The sequence below is a fragment of the Gorilla gorilla genome, chromosome 11 (assembly GCF_029281585.2).
Source record: "Gorilla gorilla gorilla isolate KB3781 chromosome 11, NHGRI_mGorGor1-v2.1_pri, whole genome shotgun sequence".
Taxonomy (NCBI): domain Eukaryota; kingdom Metazoa; phylum Chordata; class Mammalia; order Primates; family Hominidae; genus Gorilla; species Gorilla gorilla.
Window position 1 is genome coordinate 143,438,747 of NC_073235.2, and position 13,722 is coordinate 143,452,468.

General features: G+C 61.5%; 1 protein-coding gene across 17 annotated transcripts in view; it reads right to left on the minus strand.

The window, feature by feature from the left end:
- Positions 1–13,722, minus strand: part of KIF1A (kinesin family member 1A) — a 113,252-nt gene that overhangs the window by 67,840 nt on the left and 31,690 nt on the right. For all 17 annotated transcript variants that reach the window (XM_055379973.2, XM_055379972.2, XM_055379971.2 and 14 more), the window contains 8 exons: positions 13,373–13,449; positions 12,179–12,358; positions 11,378–11,443; positions 10,143–10,321; positions 8,794–8,905; positions 7,542–7,619; positions 6,848–6,913; positions 6,394–6,411 (listed from right to left, as the gene is read on the minus strand). In XM_055379973.2, coding sequence (XP_055235948.1) covers positions 6,394–6,411; positions 6,848–6,913; positions 7,542–7,619; positions 8,794–8,905; positions 10,143–10,321; positions 11,378–11,443; positions 12,179–12,358; positions 13,373–13,449 — 776 coding nt within the window. The remainder of the gene's footprint in view (positions 1–6,393; positions 6,412–6,847; positions 6,914–7,541; positions 7,620–8,793; positions 8,906–10,142; positions 10,322–11,377; positions 11,444–12,178; positions 12,359–13,372; positions 13,450–13,722) is intronic.

Genomic DNA, 13,722 nt, shown 5'->3' on the forward strand with positions numbered 1-13,722 from the left:
ACACTCAGTTCCTCACAGTTCCTCACTCACTTCCGCACAGTTCCACACTCAGTTCCTCACTCAGTTCCTCACAGTTCCACACTCAGTTCCTCACAGTTCCTCACTCAGTTCCTCACAGTTCCTCACTCACTTCCTCACAGTTCCTCACTCAGTTCCTCACAGTTCCACACTCAGTTCCTCACAGTTCCTCACTCACTTCCGCACAGTTCCACACTCAGTTCCACACAGTTCCTCACTCACTTCCGCACAGTTCCACACTCAGTTCCTCACTCAGTTCCTCACAGTTCCACACTCAGTTCCTCACAGTTCCTCACTCAGTTCCTCACAGTTCCTCACTCACTTCCTCACAGTTCCTCACTCAGTTCCTCACAGTTCCTCACTCACTTCCTCACAGTTCCTCACTCAGTTCCTCACAGTTCCTCACTCACTTCCGCACAGTTCCACACTCAGTTCCTCACTCAGTTCCTCACAGTTCCACACTCAGTTCCTCACAGTTCCTCACTCACTTCCGCACAGTTCCACACTCAGTTCCTCACTCAGTTCCTCACAGTTCCACACTCAGTTCCTCACAGTTCCTCACTCAGTTCCTCACAGTTCCTCACTCACTTCCTCACAGTTCCTCACTCACTTCCTCACAGTTCCACACTCAGTTCCTCACAGTTCCTCACTCACTTCCGCACAGTTCCACACTCAGTTCCTCACTCAGTTCCTCACAGTTCCACACTCAGTTCCTCACAGTTCCTCACTCAGTTCCTCACAGTTCCTCACTCACTTCCTCACAGTTCCTCACTCAGTTCCTCACAGTTCCTCACTCAGTTCCACACTCAGTTCCTCACAGTTCCACACTCAGTTCCACACAGTTCCTCACTCACTTCCGCACAGTTCCACACTCAGTTCCACACAGTTCCTCACTCACTTCCTCACAGTTCCACACTCAGTTCCTCACAGTTCCACACTCAGTTCCACACAGTTCCTCACTCAGTTCCTCACAGTTCCACACTCAGTCCGTCACAGTTCCACACTCAGTCCGTCACAGTTCCACACTCAGTTCCTCACAGTTTCACACTCAGTTCCACACAGTTCCTCACTCACTGCCTGACAGTTCCACACTCGGTTCCACACTCAGTTCCTCACTCAGTTCCTCACAGTTCCTCACTCAGCTCCTCACAGTTCCACACTCAGTTCCTCACAGTTCCACACTCTGTTCCACACAGTTCCTCACTCAGTTTCTCACAGTTCCACACTCAGTTCCTCACAGTTCCTCACTCAGTTCCTCACAGTTGCACACTCACTTCCTCACAGTTCCTCACTCAGTTCCTCACAGTTCCACACTCAGTTCCTCACAGTTCCACACTCAGTTCCTCACAGTTCCACACTCAGTTCCTCACAGTTCCTCACTCAGTTCCCTACAGTTCCACATGCAGTTCCTCACACTTCCTCAGTTCCTTACAGTACCTTACTCATTTCCTTACAGTTCCTCACAGTTCCACACTTAGTCCCTCACAGTTCTACACAGTTCCCACCCAGTTCCTTGCAGTTCCACACAGTTCCTCATAGTTCCCCACAGTTCCCACACTTCGCCACACTGGCTCACATGCTTCCTCGCATGGTTCTGCGGCTCCTCATGCAGCCGCATGCACTGCCTCCCAGTTCTTCAGTTTCCCACATGGCTCCGCACACAGGCTGTCACATGTTTTCCCCCAGGCCTCCCCACGCCCCACGGTGCTTCCGTTTCTCACACAGCTCTCCACAGCATTCCACACAGGTCCACGCAGCCCCGTTGCACCCACTTTCACAGTTTCACAGTTCCACAAACAGTTTCTCAAGCAGATCCTCTCACAATGCCTGAGACGGGGGCTCACGTGGCTCCTCTCAGGCCCCCGCGAGTTCCTCCGAGTTCCCGCACGCTTCTCCACAGTTTCCTCCACATTTCCACAGATCCCCCGAATCCCTGACGCAGCGTTCACACGGTTCCTCATGCCTTTCCCAGCAGCCGCCCGCCTGGCTCCCCGCAGTTTCTCCCAGCCCACCACCGCTCCCCGAGCAGCTGCATGGCTCCTCAGCGTTCCCTCAAACGATTCCCACGCGGCCCCACACCACTCCACACACTTCCGCTCCCATTTCCACAGGTGCTCAGAGTACGCGGAGCTCCAGCTCCACAGAGCCCCCATGTGGTTCCCCACACGAGCGCACACTTTCCCCAAGCGATTCCCCACACACTTCCCGCCTGGTTCCCCGCCTTCTCCACACAGTCACATTCAGTTTCTCACAAATCCTCCCACAGTTCCCCACGCAATTGCTCACACGGTTTCTCACATACTTTCCCACAGACCTTCTCCCGTAGCTGCACAGAGAGCTCTGCACGGTTCCCTCACATGATTCCACGCAGCTCCCCACCCTGTGGCACACACGTCCTCTCCCGGCGCCACGCACGGCTCCTGTTCCCACGCAGCTACCCTCAGGCCCCCGGAGTTCCTCGGGATCCCCCCACGGTTCCTGAGGCATTTATTCCTCTGGTCCTCACACAGGTTCTTCTGGCTTCTGACGTAGTTGGACACAGTTCTCTGCAGGCTCCCCACACAGCTACGGTGGTTCCCCACACAGCTCCCCCACCCCCCACACACACACACAGCTCCACACACACACACACAGCTCCCCCACACACACACACAGCTCCACACACACACACACAGCTCCCCCCCACACACACACAGCTCCACACACACACACACACAGCTCCACACACACACACACACACACAGCTCCACACACACAGCTCCACACACACACACACAGCTCCACAGACACACACACACACACAGCTCCACACACACACACAGCTCCCCCCCACACACACACAGCTCCACACACACACACACAGCTCCACACACACACACAGCTCCACACACACACACACACACAGCTCCACACACACACACACACAGCTCCACACACACAGCTCCACACACACACACACAGCTCCACACACACACACACAGCTCCACACACACACAGCTCCCCCCCACACAGCTCCACACACACACACAGCTCCACACACACACACACACAGCTCCACACACACACAGCTCCACACACACACACAGCTCCACACACACACACACACAGCTCCCCCCCCCACACAGCTCCACACACACACACAGCTCCACACACACACACACAGCTCCACACACACACAGCTCCACACACACAGCTCCACACACACACACAGCTCCACACACACACAGCTCCACACACACACACACAGCTCCACACACACACACACAGCTCCACACATACACACACACACACAGCCCCACACACACAGCTCCCCCCCACACACAGCTCCACACACACACACAGCTCCACACACACACACACACAGCTCCACACACACACAGCTCCACACACACACAGCTCCACACACACACAGCTCCACACACACACACACAGCTCCACACACACACACAGTTCCACACATACACACACACACAGCCCCACACACACAGCTCCCCCCCACACACACATAGCTCCACACATACACACACACACACAGCCCCACACACACAGCTCCCCCCACACACACAGCTCCATACACATACACACACAGCTCCACACACACACACAGCTCCACACACACACACAGCTCCACACACACACACAGCTCCCCCCCCACAGCTCCACACACACACACACACAGCTCCACACACACACAGCTCCACACACACACAGCTCCACACACACACACACAGCTCCACACACACGCACAGCTCCACACACACACAGCTCCCCCACACACACAGCTCCACACACACACACACAGCTCCACACACACACACACACACACAGCTTCACACACACACAGCTCCACACACACACAGCTCCACACACACACACAGCTCCACACACACAGCTCCACACACACACACACAGCTCCACACACACACAGCTCCACACACACACACACAGCTCCACACATACACACACACACACAGCCCCACACACACAGCTCCCCCCACACACAGCTCCACACACACACACACAGCTCCACACACACACACAGCTCCACACACACACACACAGCTCCACACACACACACACAGCTCCACACACACACAGCTCCACACACACACAGTTCCACACACACACACACAGTTCCACACATACACACACACACAGCCCCACACACACAGATCCCCCCACACACACAGCTCCCCCCCACACACACATAGCTCCACACATACACACACACAGCCCCACACACACAGCTCCCCCCCACACACACATAGCTCCACACATACACACACACACAGCCCCACACACACAGCTCCCCCCCCACACACAGCTCCACACACACACAGCTCCACACACACACACACACACAGCTCCACACACACACACACAGCTCCCCCCCACACACACACAGCTCCACACACACACACAGCTCCACACACACACAGCTCCACACACACACACACACAGCTCCACACACACACACAGCTACACACACACACACACAGTTCCACACATACACACACACACAGCCCCACACACACAGCTCCCCCCCACACACACATAGCTCCACACATACACACACAGCCCCACACACACAGCTCCCCCCACACACACAGCTCCATACACACACACACACAGCTCCACACACACACACAGCTCCACACACACACACAGCTCCCCCCCACACAGCTCCACACACACACACACAGCTCCACACACACACAGCTCCACACACACACAGCTCCACACACACACACACACAGCTCCACACACACACACACACAGCTCCCCCACACACACAGCTCCACACACACACACAGCTCCACACACACACACACAGCTCCACACACACACAGCTCCACACACACACAGCTCCACACACACACAGCTCCACACACACACACAGCTCCACACACACAGCTCCACACACACACACACAGCTCCACACACACACAGCTCCACACACACACACACAGCTCCACACATACACACACACACACACAGCCCCACACACACAGCTCCCCCCCACACACACATAGCTCCACACATACACACACACACACAGCCCCACACACACAGCTCCCCCCACACACACAGCTCCACACACACACACACAGCTCCACACACACACACAGCTCCACACACACACACAGCTCCACACACAGCTCCACACACACACACACAGCTCCCCCCCACACACACACAGCTCCACACACACACACAGCTCCACACACACACACAGCCCCACACACACACACACAGCTCCACACACACACACACACACACAGCTCCACACGCAGCTCCACACAGTTCCTCACAGTCCCGCACAATCTGCACAGCGGATCGTTCTCTCCTTCCTCCCCACGCCGCCCACGCCATTCCCCAGCGTTCTCTCACAGTTCCACACGGTTATCACCGCTCCTCACAGTTCACTCCGCTCCACACACAATTCCCCACACAGGTCCTCCGTCTCCCGCAGTCCCACGCGGCGTCCCACGCCGTTTCCCACACGCTTCCTCTCCCGTTCCCACACAGTTCCCCACACAGTTCCCCATAGGGGCCCTCAGTTTCCTCGCCTGGCTCCCACTCGGGTTCGCCACACCATTCTCCACAGTTCCCCACTCAGGCCACACGCCTTCTCACAGTCCTTCCTGCAGCCCCACCTGTGTTCTTAGTCTCTCGGAACCCCTCGCACAGGCCACTCAGCTCTTCACAATTCACACAGTTCTCTGTCCCCACAGAGCCACCGCCGAGCTCCCTGTGCGTTTCCCAGTGAGCACCTCGCGGATCCCCGTGGTGGCGCCCGCCCTGTCTCACGCATTCCCACGCCGGCTCACTCCGTTCCTGCCGGTCCCTCGAACGCTCTCACGGCTGCCCACGCGGTTCCTCACACAGTCCCCAGCGTCGCCCTAGGCAGCTTCACACGTGGCGCGCTCCGCGGCACCTCCGACTCCACGCGCGCCCGCCTCCCGCTCTGGCCCCGTCACGCCTACGGCTGCTCAGAGTCCAGCACGCCTGTCACCTGCTTCCCTTCAGGGCTCCCCAGCCCTCTCCGTATCCGAGGGGCTCCTCCGCGCCCCGTTCAGCTCCTCCCAGGGCCCCCACGCCCCCCGGGCCACCCTTTCCCACCTCGGTGTCTCCCAGCAGCCGCTGCCCCAGGCCCTGCCGTGAGGCCGCCCCAGACGCCCTCCGTCCACGCAGACACAGGCGCCGCACGGGGCCTCCCACACCCGTTTTGTTCCTTCCCGGGATCCACCCCCATGTCCCCCATCTCCCAGCGCACTCACTGCCCGCCCCGCCCCTCACCACAGGGCGCCAATGCAGGGCAGACACCACCACCAGCCTCCCCCACCTGCCCCGGGGCTGAAGGAAGCCGCTTACCTTGTTGGGTCCGGAGTCCTGAAAAGGAAAAGACAGAGAGAGGCTGAGGCCCGGAGCGAAGCTGGCGCGGGCTGTGGGGGCGGAAGAGCAGGTGGCCCGGCTCCCTCGCCCTGGCCATGACTCAGGCTCTACCACCGCGTGGTCTCCTCGACAGCAGCTCCCCCAGGCAGGGTCCCTCCACGGCCGCCCTTCCCGGGCCCAGGCCTGGGCTGCCTGCTGCACGGGGCCAACTGTGGCCATAGCCCCACTTTACAGGCGGGGAAACTGAGGGTCCCGGGAGAAACCAGAGCCCCTGCCCCTTCTCCAGCATGTGACACTCCGGCCATCTCCGGGATCTCCCTTGAACCTGGCCACCTCCCAGATACAGGGCCTGGAAACGAGGGTGACAGGGGCAGGATGGGGCCCCGAAGACCCTCTGGGGTTCTGGCTATGGAAGCCGGGCCGGGCCACTCACCATTTCAGCCAGGGCGGAGATGACCTTGCCCAGGGTGGTCAGCGACTTGTTGATGTTGGCCCCCTCCTGCGGGCAGAAAGGACAGTGGGGTTGGGATGCTGGGGACCCGTGGGGCCTCCTGCTCTAGAGGGATGCCCTGGGTGGACCTGTGCGGTGTGGAGTGGAGGCCACCACTGCAGCTGCTGATCTCTGGGGCCACTTGGGCATGGGGTGCCCTGGCAGAAAGCCAGCTGGAGCCTCTGGCCAGGAGCATGTCCCCCATTGTTGCCCTCAGCCCCATGCAAACCCTGATATCATCCCGTGTCCCCGTGAAATGCTTCCGGGGCCCCTGCCCAAGCATCTGGTGCTGAGGCCAGCAGGAGTTGAGGAAACACACTCCTTCCCGACCCCGGCACTGCTTCCCGGGGGTGCCCCAATCTCCCCAGGGAAGACCCGGCCTCTGGGTGCAAGGTCCTTGGGGCCCAAAAGAGGACACCATCCCGCCAAACCCCTGACCTGTGTGCCCAGCGCTGGTAGCCCAGGCACGGCCCTCGGCTGCTGGCAGCCCAAGACCCCAGCCTATGCCCACCCTCCCTACGCAGGCTCACCCTCAGGGTGGCCCAGGCCCCCAGGACCCCAACAGAGCCCTCCTGCCACCCACTCTGGAGCAGGCCAGATGTGGACACGGGTCCCCGCATGGCGGCCTGGCCCCTACCTTGAGGCGCGTGCCCTTGGCTCCCGTGGAGTCGGCCCGCTCGCTCCCAGCCAGGTCCACCAGGCTGATTTTGCTCACCTGAAACAGCAGATGCATCACATGCAGGAAAGGCCACAAGATGCATGGGGGCATCCCAGGACCCCTGGGCAAGGTCTCCACAGCTGTCGAAGGAGCCCTGGCCAAGCGTCCCCTCATCAAGGCACCACCCCTCCCCAGGCCCAGCAGTCCTGACCCCGCAGTTTCCACCCGCACCTCCGTCCCAGCTCTCCCAAGGCCCTGCCCGAGTGAGTGCCCAGCCACCTCCCCAGGGGAGCACGGGCGCTGCCACCACACGCTGGGTGGTTTTCACACAAGGGCGTACTCGCTCCCTACGGCATCCACGAGGTGCGACTGTCACTGTCCCCACTTCCACAGACGGTGCTCAGTGTCTGTGGTTGGATTAGAACCCAGCTCCAGGAGGCCCTGGCCCTGCTCAGCCACCACACGGGCCATGGCTGCACCTAGCGAGGTGGGCACCAGCCAGGCTCCCAACAGGGGCACCCGCAGTCTGGGGTGGGAGGCCCTGCACCGGGAGGCCTGGCCCCTCCTGAGCCACAGCTACAGGGCAGGACTTGCCCACAGACACTGCAGGACCCTCTCAGTGCCCACCAGTGAGGGCAGCGGGGCAGGCAGCTGGGCCGACCTCGTCGAGCTTCACCCTCGTCTGTCCCCCAACCCACCTCAGCCATCCTGAGCCCCCGCTCACTGTTTCATGGAGTCCCGGTCAGGAGGATGTGCCTGGCGGACCTCCAGCACCATCAGGGACTGAGCAGCCCTCACTCCACCCAGCCCCTTTGCGCTCCCCACACGGCTGCCTAAGCAAGCCCCCAACCAGGTGGTGGCTGAGGTGCCCCTGGGCCTGGACAGCTGGGGCATGAGGGCAGGGGACAGAGTAAGAGATGGTCAGGGAGAGGCTGGGTGCCCTCCCGCTGCCCCTCCCGTAAGCCTGGACTGGCTGTCCAGGCAAAAGCCCCAGAAGATGGCCCCCTGGCCTGGTCCATGGAGAATGCCAGGGCATGGGAGAAGGGCCTCTGGGGCAGGGCGGGGGACGTCCACACCTGGTGCCAGTGTAAGTGTGAGGACACTGCCCGCCCTGCACAGGCCAGCACTGGGCCTGATGTCCTTGTGCTGCCCCCACTGGCCTGACCTCCACCCCTACCCTAAGCACCAGCCACTTCCCTTGGTGGTACCACCTGTGAGGCCACTCACTCACCTTCTCCGTGGTGATATTGGTCTCTGCGTCATGGCGCTTCTGGGTGAAGATGATGTTGAAGACGGCGTGGGAGCGACTGCTGGTCTCATTCATGTTGGTGGCTGCCACGGTCCTGAGGAGCAGAAAGCCACACACGGTTACCCCTCGTCCTGTGGCCAGGTGCAAGATCGCCGGTGGTGCCAGCCCTCTGAACCAGGTCATCGGGGGGGGGCAGTTCCCCCAGACCCCAGGGGCCGCCCTGCTGGGCCTGGCACTGATGGCGCCTCCTGCCAGGACTCCAGCAGGGCCCACGGCCACCTGCCCACAGTGGCGTCCTCAGCCCCAGCCCTTGCTGGTATATTCAGGGCAGCAGTGACTGCGAAAGCTTCCCACTCCTGGGCACAGAGAAGCCCATGCAGTGCCCAGCTGGGCAGGAGCCCTCCAGGGCCATGATATGGGAGGGGAAGGGGGAAAGGGCTGTCCACTGTCCACCCTACCACGGCCCACATCCGCGGCTCTGGGAAGCCCAAGGAGCCCGCCACACCCCACAGGAGGTGGCATGGGTCTCGGCAGGGTCCTCCAGAACAGGAAGCCCAAGGCTGCTGAGGGTGGCCTGGAGTTGGTCCTGATGCCACCCTGACCTGCCAGGGACCTCAGGGAAGGCTCCCAAGACTCAGCACACGGGATGTGGCAGCCCAGGGCCCACCTCCAGCATGGAGTCACAATGACGGCCAGGGTGCGCTGTGGGCCTCATCAGGAACAGCACCCCCACCCACCAGCCCTTGTGGGGCCACCAAAGGGGTGCAGGATGGCGCAGAGTGTGACTCACGACCTCAGGAGCTGAGAGTGACAAGGGCCATCACCTCACCCTCAGGAAGTCCCGGGTGGCAGAGGGGGTCTGTTGCCATGACAACCAGGGCATCCCAGGAAGGAGGCCCAGGGCAGCAGAGGCCAAGGAGCCAGGTTGCTTATGGCTGCAGCACTGTGCAGCCGACCCTCCCCACATGCCCCCTGACCCCAGCACACTGGCCCCCACACAGAATGTGGACCTCTGGGACTAGCAGAGCAGCTGCCCCACCGAAGCAGCAGCCACAGATGCTGCCAGCACCCCCCGGGCCCCTCAGCTGGAGGACGCAGACCCCCATGAAGGAGAAGCCCCATGGAGGTGACAGTGTCCCCTGCACAGGGGGAGCCCTCGGCCTCTCTCGGGCTGGCACAGGCCTAAAGGACCTCGGGCTCAGGAGGCCACACCTCCACGGGGGCACAGATGGACCCTACCAAAAAGAGCCAGGACCGAGGTGAAGGGGCTTCCTCCGGGGAGAGGCGGCAGGACAGGAGGGCAGGGAGGTCCAGTGAGTCCCTCCACCCACCTGGCCTTGTTCCCTGAGTCCATGAGGTCCTGAATGTCATTGTAGGAGGTGACAGCCAGCTTGGAGAGGTCCTCCACGTAGGGCCCCAGCAGTGGGTGCTCCCTCACGCGAAGGTTGCCCTTGTTCTTGGGGTTCAGGAGGTCACGGACGCGCTCACAGTAAATCTCCATGTAGCTGACCTGCAGGGCAGAGCCAGGCCATCAGGGACCCCTGAGGCGAGAGAGTGGGGCTGCCACTGGGGGGACCCCTGAGTGAGGGGGTAGGGGTCAACATAAGGACCCCTGAGTGAGGAGATGGGGCCGCCATCAGGACCCCTGAGTGAGGGGGTGGGGGCCACCACCAGGACCCCTGAGGGGATGGGAGCCAGCATCAGGACCCCTGAGTGAAGGGGTGGGGGCTGCCTGCTGGGCCCCTGAGTGAGGGGTGGGGGCCGCCATCAGGACCCCTGAGTGAGAGGGTAGGGGCCACCATCAGGAACCCCGAGTGAGAGGGTGGGGGCCAGTATCAGGACCCCTGAGTGAGGGGATGGGGGCCACCATCAGGACCCCTGAGGGGATGGGGGCCAGCATCAGGACCCCTGAGTGAGGGGGTAGGGGCTGCCTGCTGGGCCCCTGAGTGAGGGGGTGGGGGCTGCCTGCTGGACCCCTGAGTGAGGGGGTGGGGGCTGCCTGCTGGGCCCCTGAGTGAGGGGTGGGGGCCGCCATCAGGACCCCTGAGTGAGAGGGTGGGCGCTGCCTGCTGAGCAGAGGGCTCCAGTCTGCAGCCCCTGTGTGTGTATGTTCGAGGCAGGGGTGTCAATGTGGCCTCCCTCACCACGGCCATCCTGGGCTCTAGGACACACACATGCCAGGGCCACCCCAGCCACGGCAGGCATGGCCAGGCCCCGAGCTCTGAGGCACCTGCCCCTGCCCTGGCACAGAGCAGCTGCTGGAGAAGCACCTGCCAGGTGGGGATCACCTCATCGCTCTGTGCTTTGGGGGTCTCGAGCCCTGCCCAGGCCCGCCGTCTTGCCTGCCACTTGGATGAGTGAGGGACAAGCTGGGCGTGCAGACCCGTGGTGGGCACTCACTTTGCATCAGAAAAGCACTGCCAGCCACTCCAGATTCCCAGCCCTGCCCCAGCGGCCGACGGCAGGCGGGGAGCCCTACCTCCACCGAGTAGGACATGAAAAGCACTGCCAGCCGCACCAGATTCCCAGCCCTGCCCCAGCGGCCGACAGCAGGCAGGAGCCCTACCTCCACGGAGTAGGACATGTTGTCGTTGGTCGTGTCATTGATCCGAGAGAAGAGGTCCTCGCAGAGCTGCAGGAATGGGGGGACAGTCAGCCGGGGAGGGCTGGGGCTGCTCCCTGGATCCCTGCCCCTTGCGATACTGTGGGCAGCCTACGCCAGGCGGGATGCCACCCTCTCAGGCCCCTCTTGCACCCTCACCACACACGTCATGGTAAAGGCACTGAGAAAGTCTGTAGCCAAGGAACCAGTGTCTCCCTCTTAACTCAGGGGTCCCTGGCTGGTGTGGGTCGTCTGCCCCTCCCCCTGGCTCTGCCATCCTACAGACATCCCAGCCATCTCCCTTCCCTCAGCAGGCAAAGTACTAGTGACCAACTCACGTCCAGAGACCTGCCCAGGAGAATGGCTGGGGACTCAGGGTTCCTGCAGCAAATGAGGAGCTGCTGGGTCTGGTGTTTGGTCAGCCCTGTCCTGAGTACCTCTCTCTGCCCACAATGCCAGCCCTCACACCCTCAGAGATCAGCTGCCCCAGCCAGGGCTCTCCCAGCTGCTGTGTCTTAGGTACATGATCAAGGTGGACCCTGTCCAAGGCCAGGGCCCTTCCTGCACCTGGGGCCTGGGTCTGCAGTTTCACGGCCACATCTGGCTCTCACCTGCCCCAGCCCCACTCTTGACCCAGCTGGCCTTCCCCTCCTGACTCCCTGCTCTCTGGGGGCTGCTCTCAGGGGTGCCTGGCCCGGAGCTCTCAGCCTCAGCTGGTCCCGCCCCATCTGCCAGGACTGCCCCCGCCCGCCCCCCGCCTCGTGCCTGTGGGATGATGCCCTGCTGGTCCTTTTCCTGCTTGCCCATCATGGTGTAGGACTTGCCGGCACCCGTCTGCCCGTAGGCGAAGATGCACACGTTGTATCCCTCAAAGGCATGCTGCAGCATCTCCTCGCCGATGTCCCGGTACACCTGCTTCTGCGACGCGTAGTTGATGTCCTCAGGCTGGAGGACGAGGAAGGAATGAAGCTGCAGGAGGCTGGGTGCACCCGAGCCTCAGCCCATCATGTCTGTGGAGCCAGGGGATGCCCAGGGCCTCAGGGTGCCAGGGCAGCACAGCGGGGAGGGATGCCTGCCCACCATCCTACTCCCGCCTTGTGGGGTAGCTTCCTGGAGGAGAAGCCCTCTGTGTCACAGATGCGGGATGAAGAGCGGCCAGCCAGGCAGGAGGCAGGACGGGTTCCAGCAGAGGGAACAGCATGTGAAAGGCCCAGAGGTGGGACCTCGAAACCAAAGTAAGTTCCATGTGACCGTGACAAGCAGGGGTGACAAGAGCTGAGACTGGGGACAGGGTGCAAAGGCCCAGAGACCCCACAGGCTGGGCTACAGCGCCTGGACACTGTCCCGAGGACAGTGGGGCACTTTAGGCAGGGGGACAGGGTGGTTAGCTGGGGGTCATCCTGGAAGGAGGACGGACTGGATGGGGAAGGCAGAAGCGGGGAGCCCTGGGGCTGTTATGGGGGGCAGGTGCTCAGAGATATAGATATGAGGGGCTTAGATAAGGAGGCTGCATGCCTTCTTCTAGAAGGGTCCAGGAGGTGGCAGGTGGAAGACAGGGCTCGGTGTGGACTGGATCGGGGAGGAGGGAAGGAGAAGAGTCCAGGGGTCTCCTGGGCTCCCAGCATGCAGGGCACAGCTTCCAGACAGGCTCAGGGTCAGCTTTGGGCACTCTGACTTTGGGACGTCTGGGGGAAAAGTCACCAGCAGATGGACGGACACACAGCTCTGACCCTGGAAACTACCCACACGGAGCTGAAGGCCCCTCAGTTCCTGCAGCCTCCATCACTGCCTTCGCTGAGGACCCTGCATAGGCCACTCAGGGTGACCTTCCAGGGGAGCAGGGTGGGGTCCTCGCCCCAGTTAGAGAGGAATGAGCGGCTCAGAGGTTGAGGGACCCCGAGGGCCACATGGCCTCCGCACTGCTGCCCCCGCCTCCCCCGACCCAGGATCCCGGCTTACTGAGGTGTGCGACCAGTAGGAGTAGTCAAAGCTGAAGCTTTTGGGCGTCTCCTTGGGCTGTTTGGGGTTAACAATGGCTGTGGGAGGGAACACAGGTGGTTAGCGCTGTGCTGGGAGGGCCCCTGACTAGCTGGCATCTGCACTCCAAGGTGGGGAGATGGTCTTAAGAGGCCTCGGGCCCCAGACAAGCCAGGCCCCCAAATTGGAGGGGACCTAGGACCCCACTCCCAGGCAGATGAGCTGTCTCTGCCCCCTCCTTATGATGGACCCTGCCACCCATGGATGTCCAAGGGTACCACCATACCAGCCTGCAAGGCTCTGTGTCATTCTCCCGCCAAATGCAACTGGCT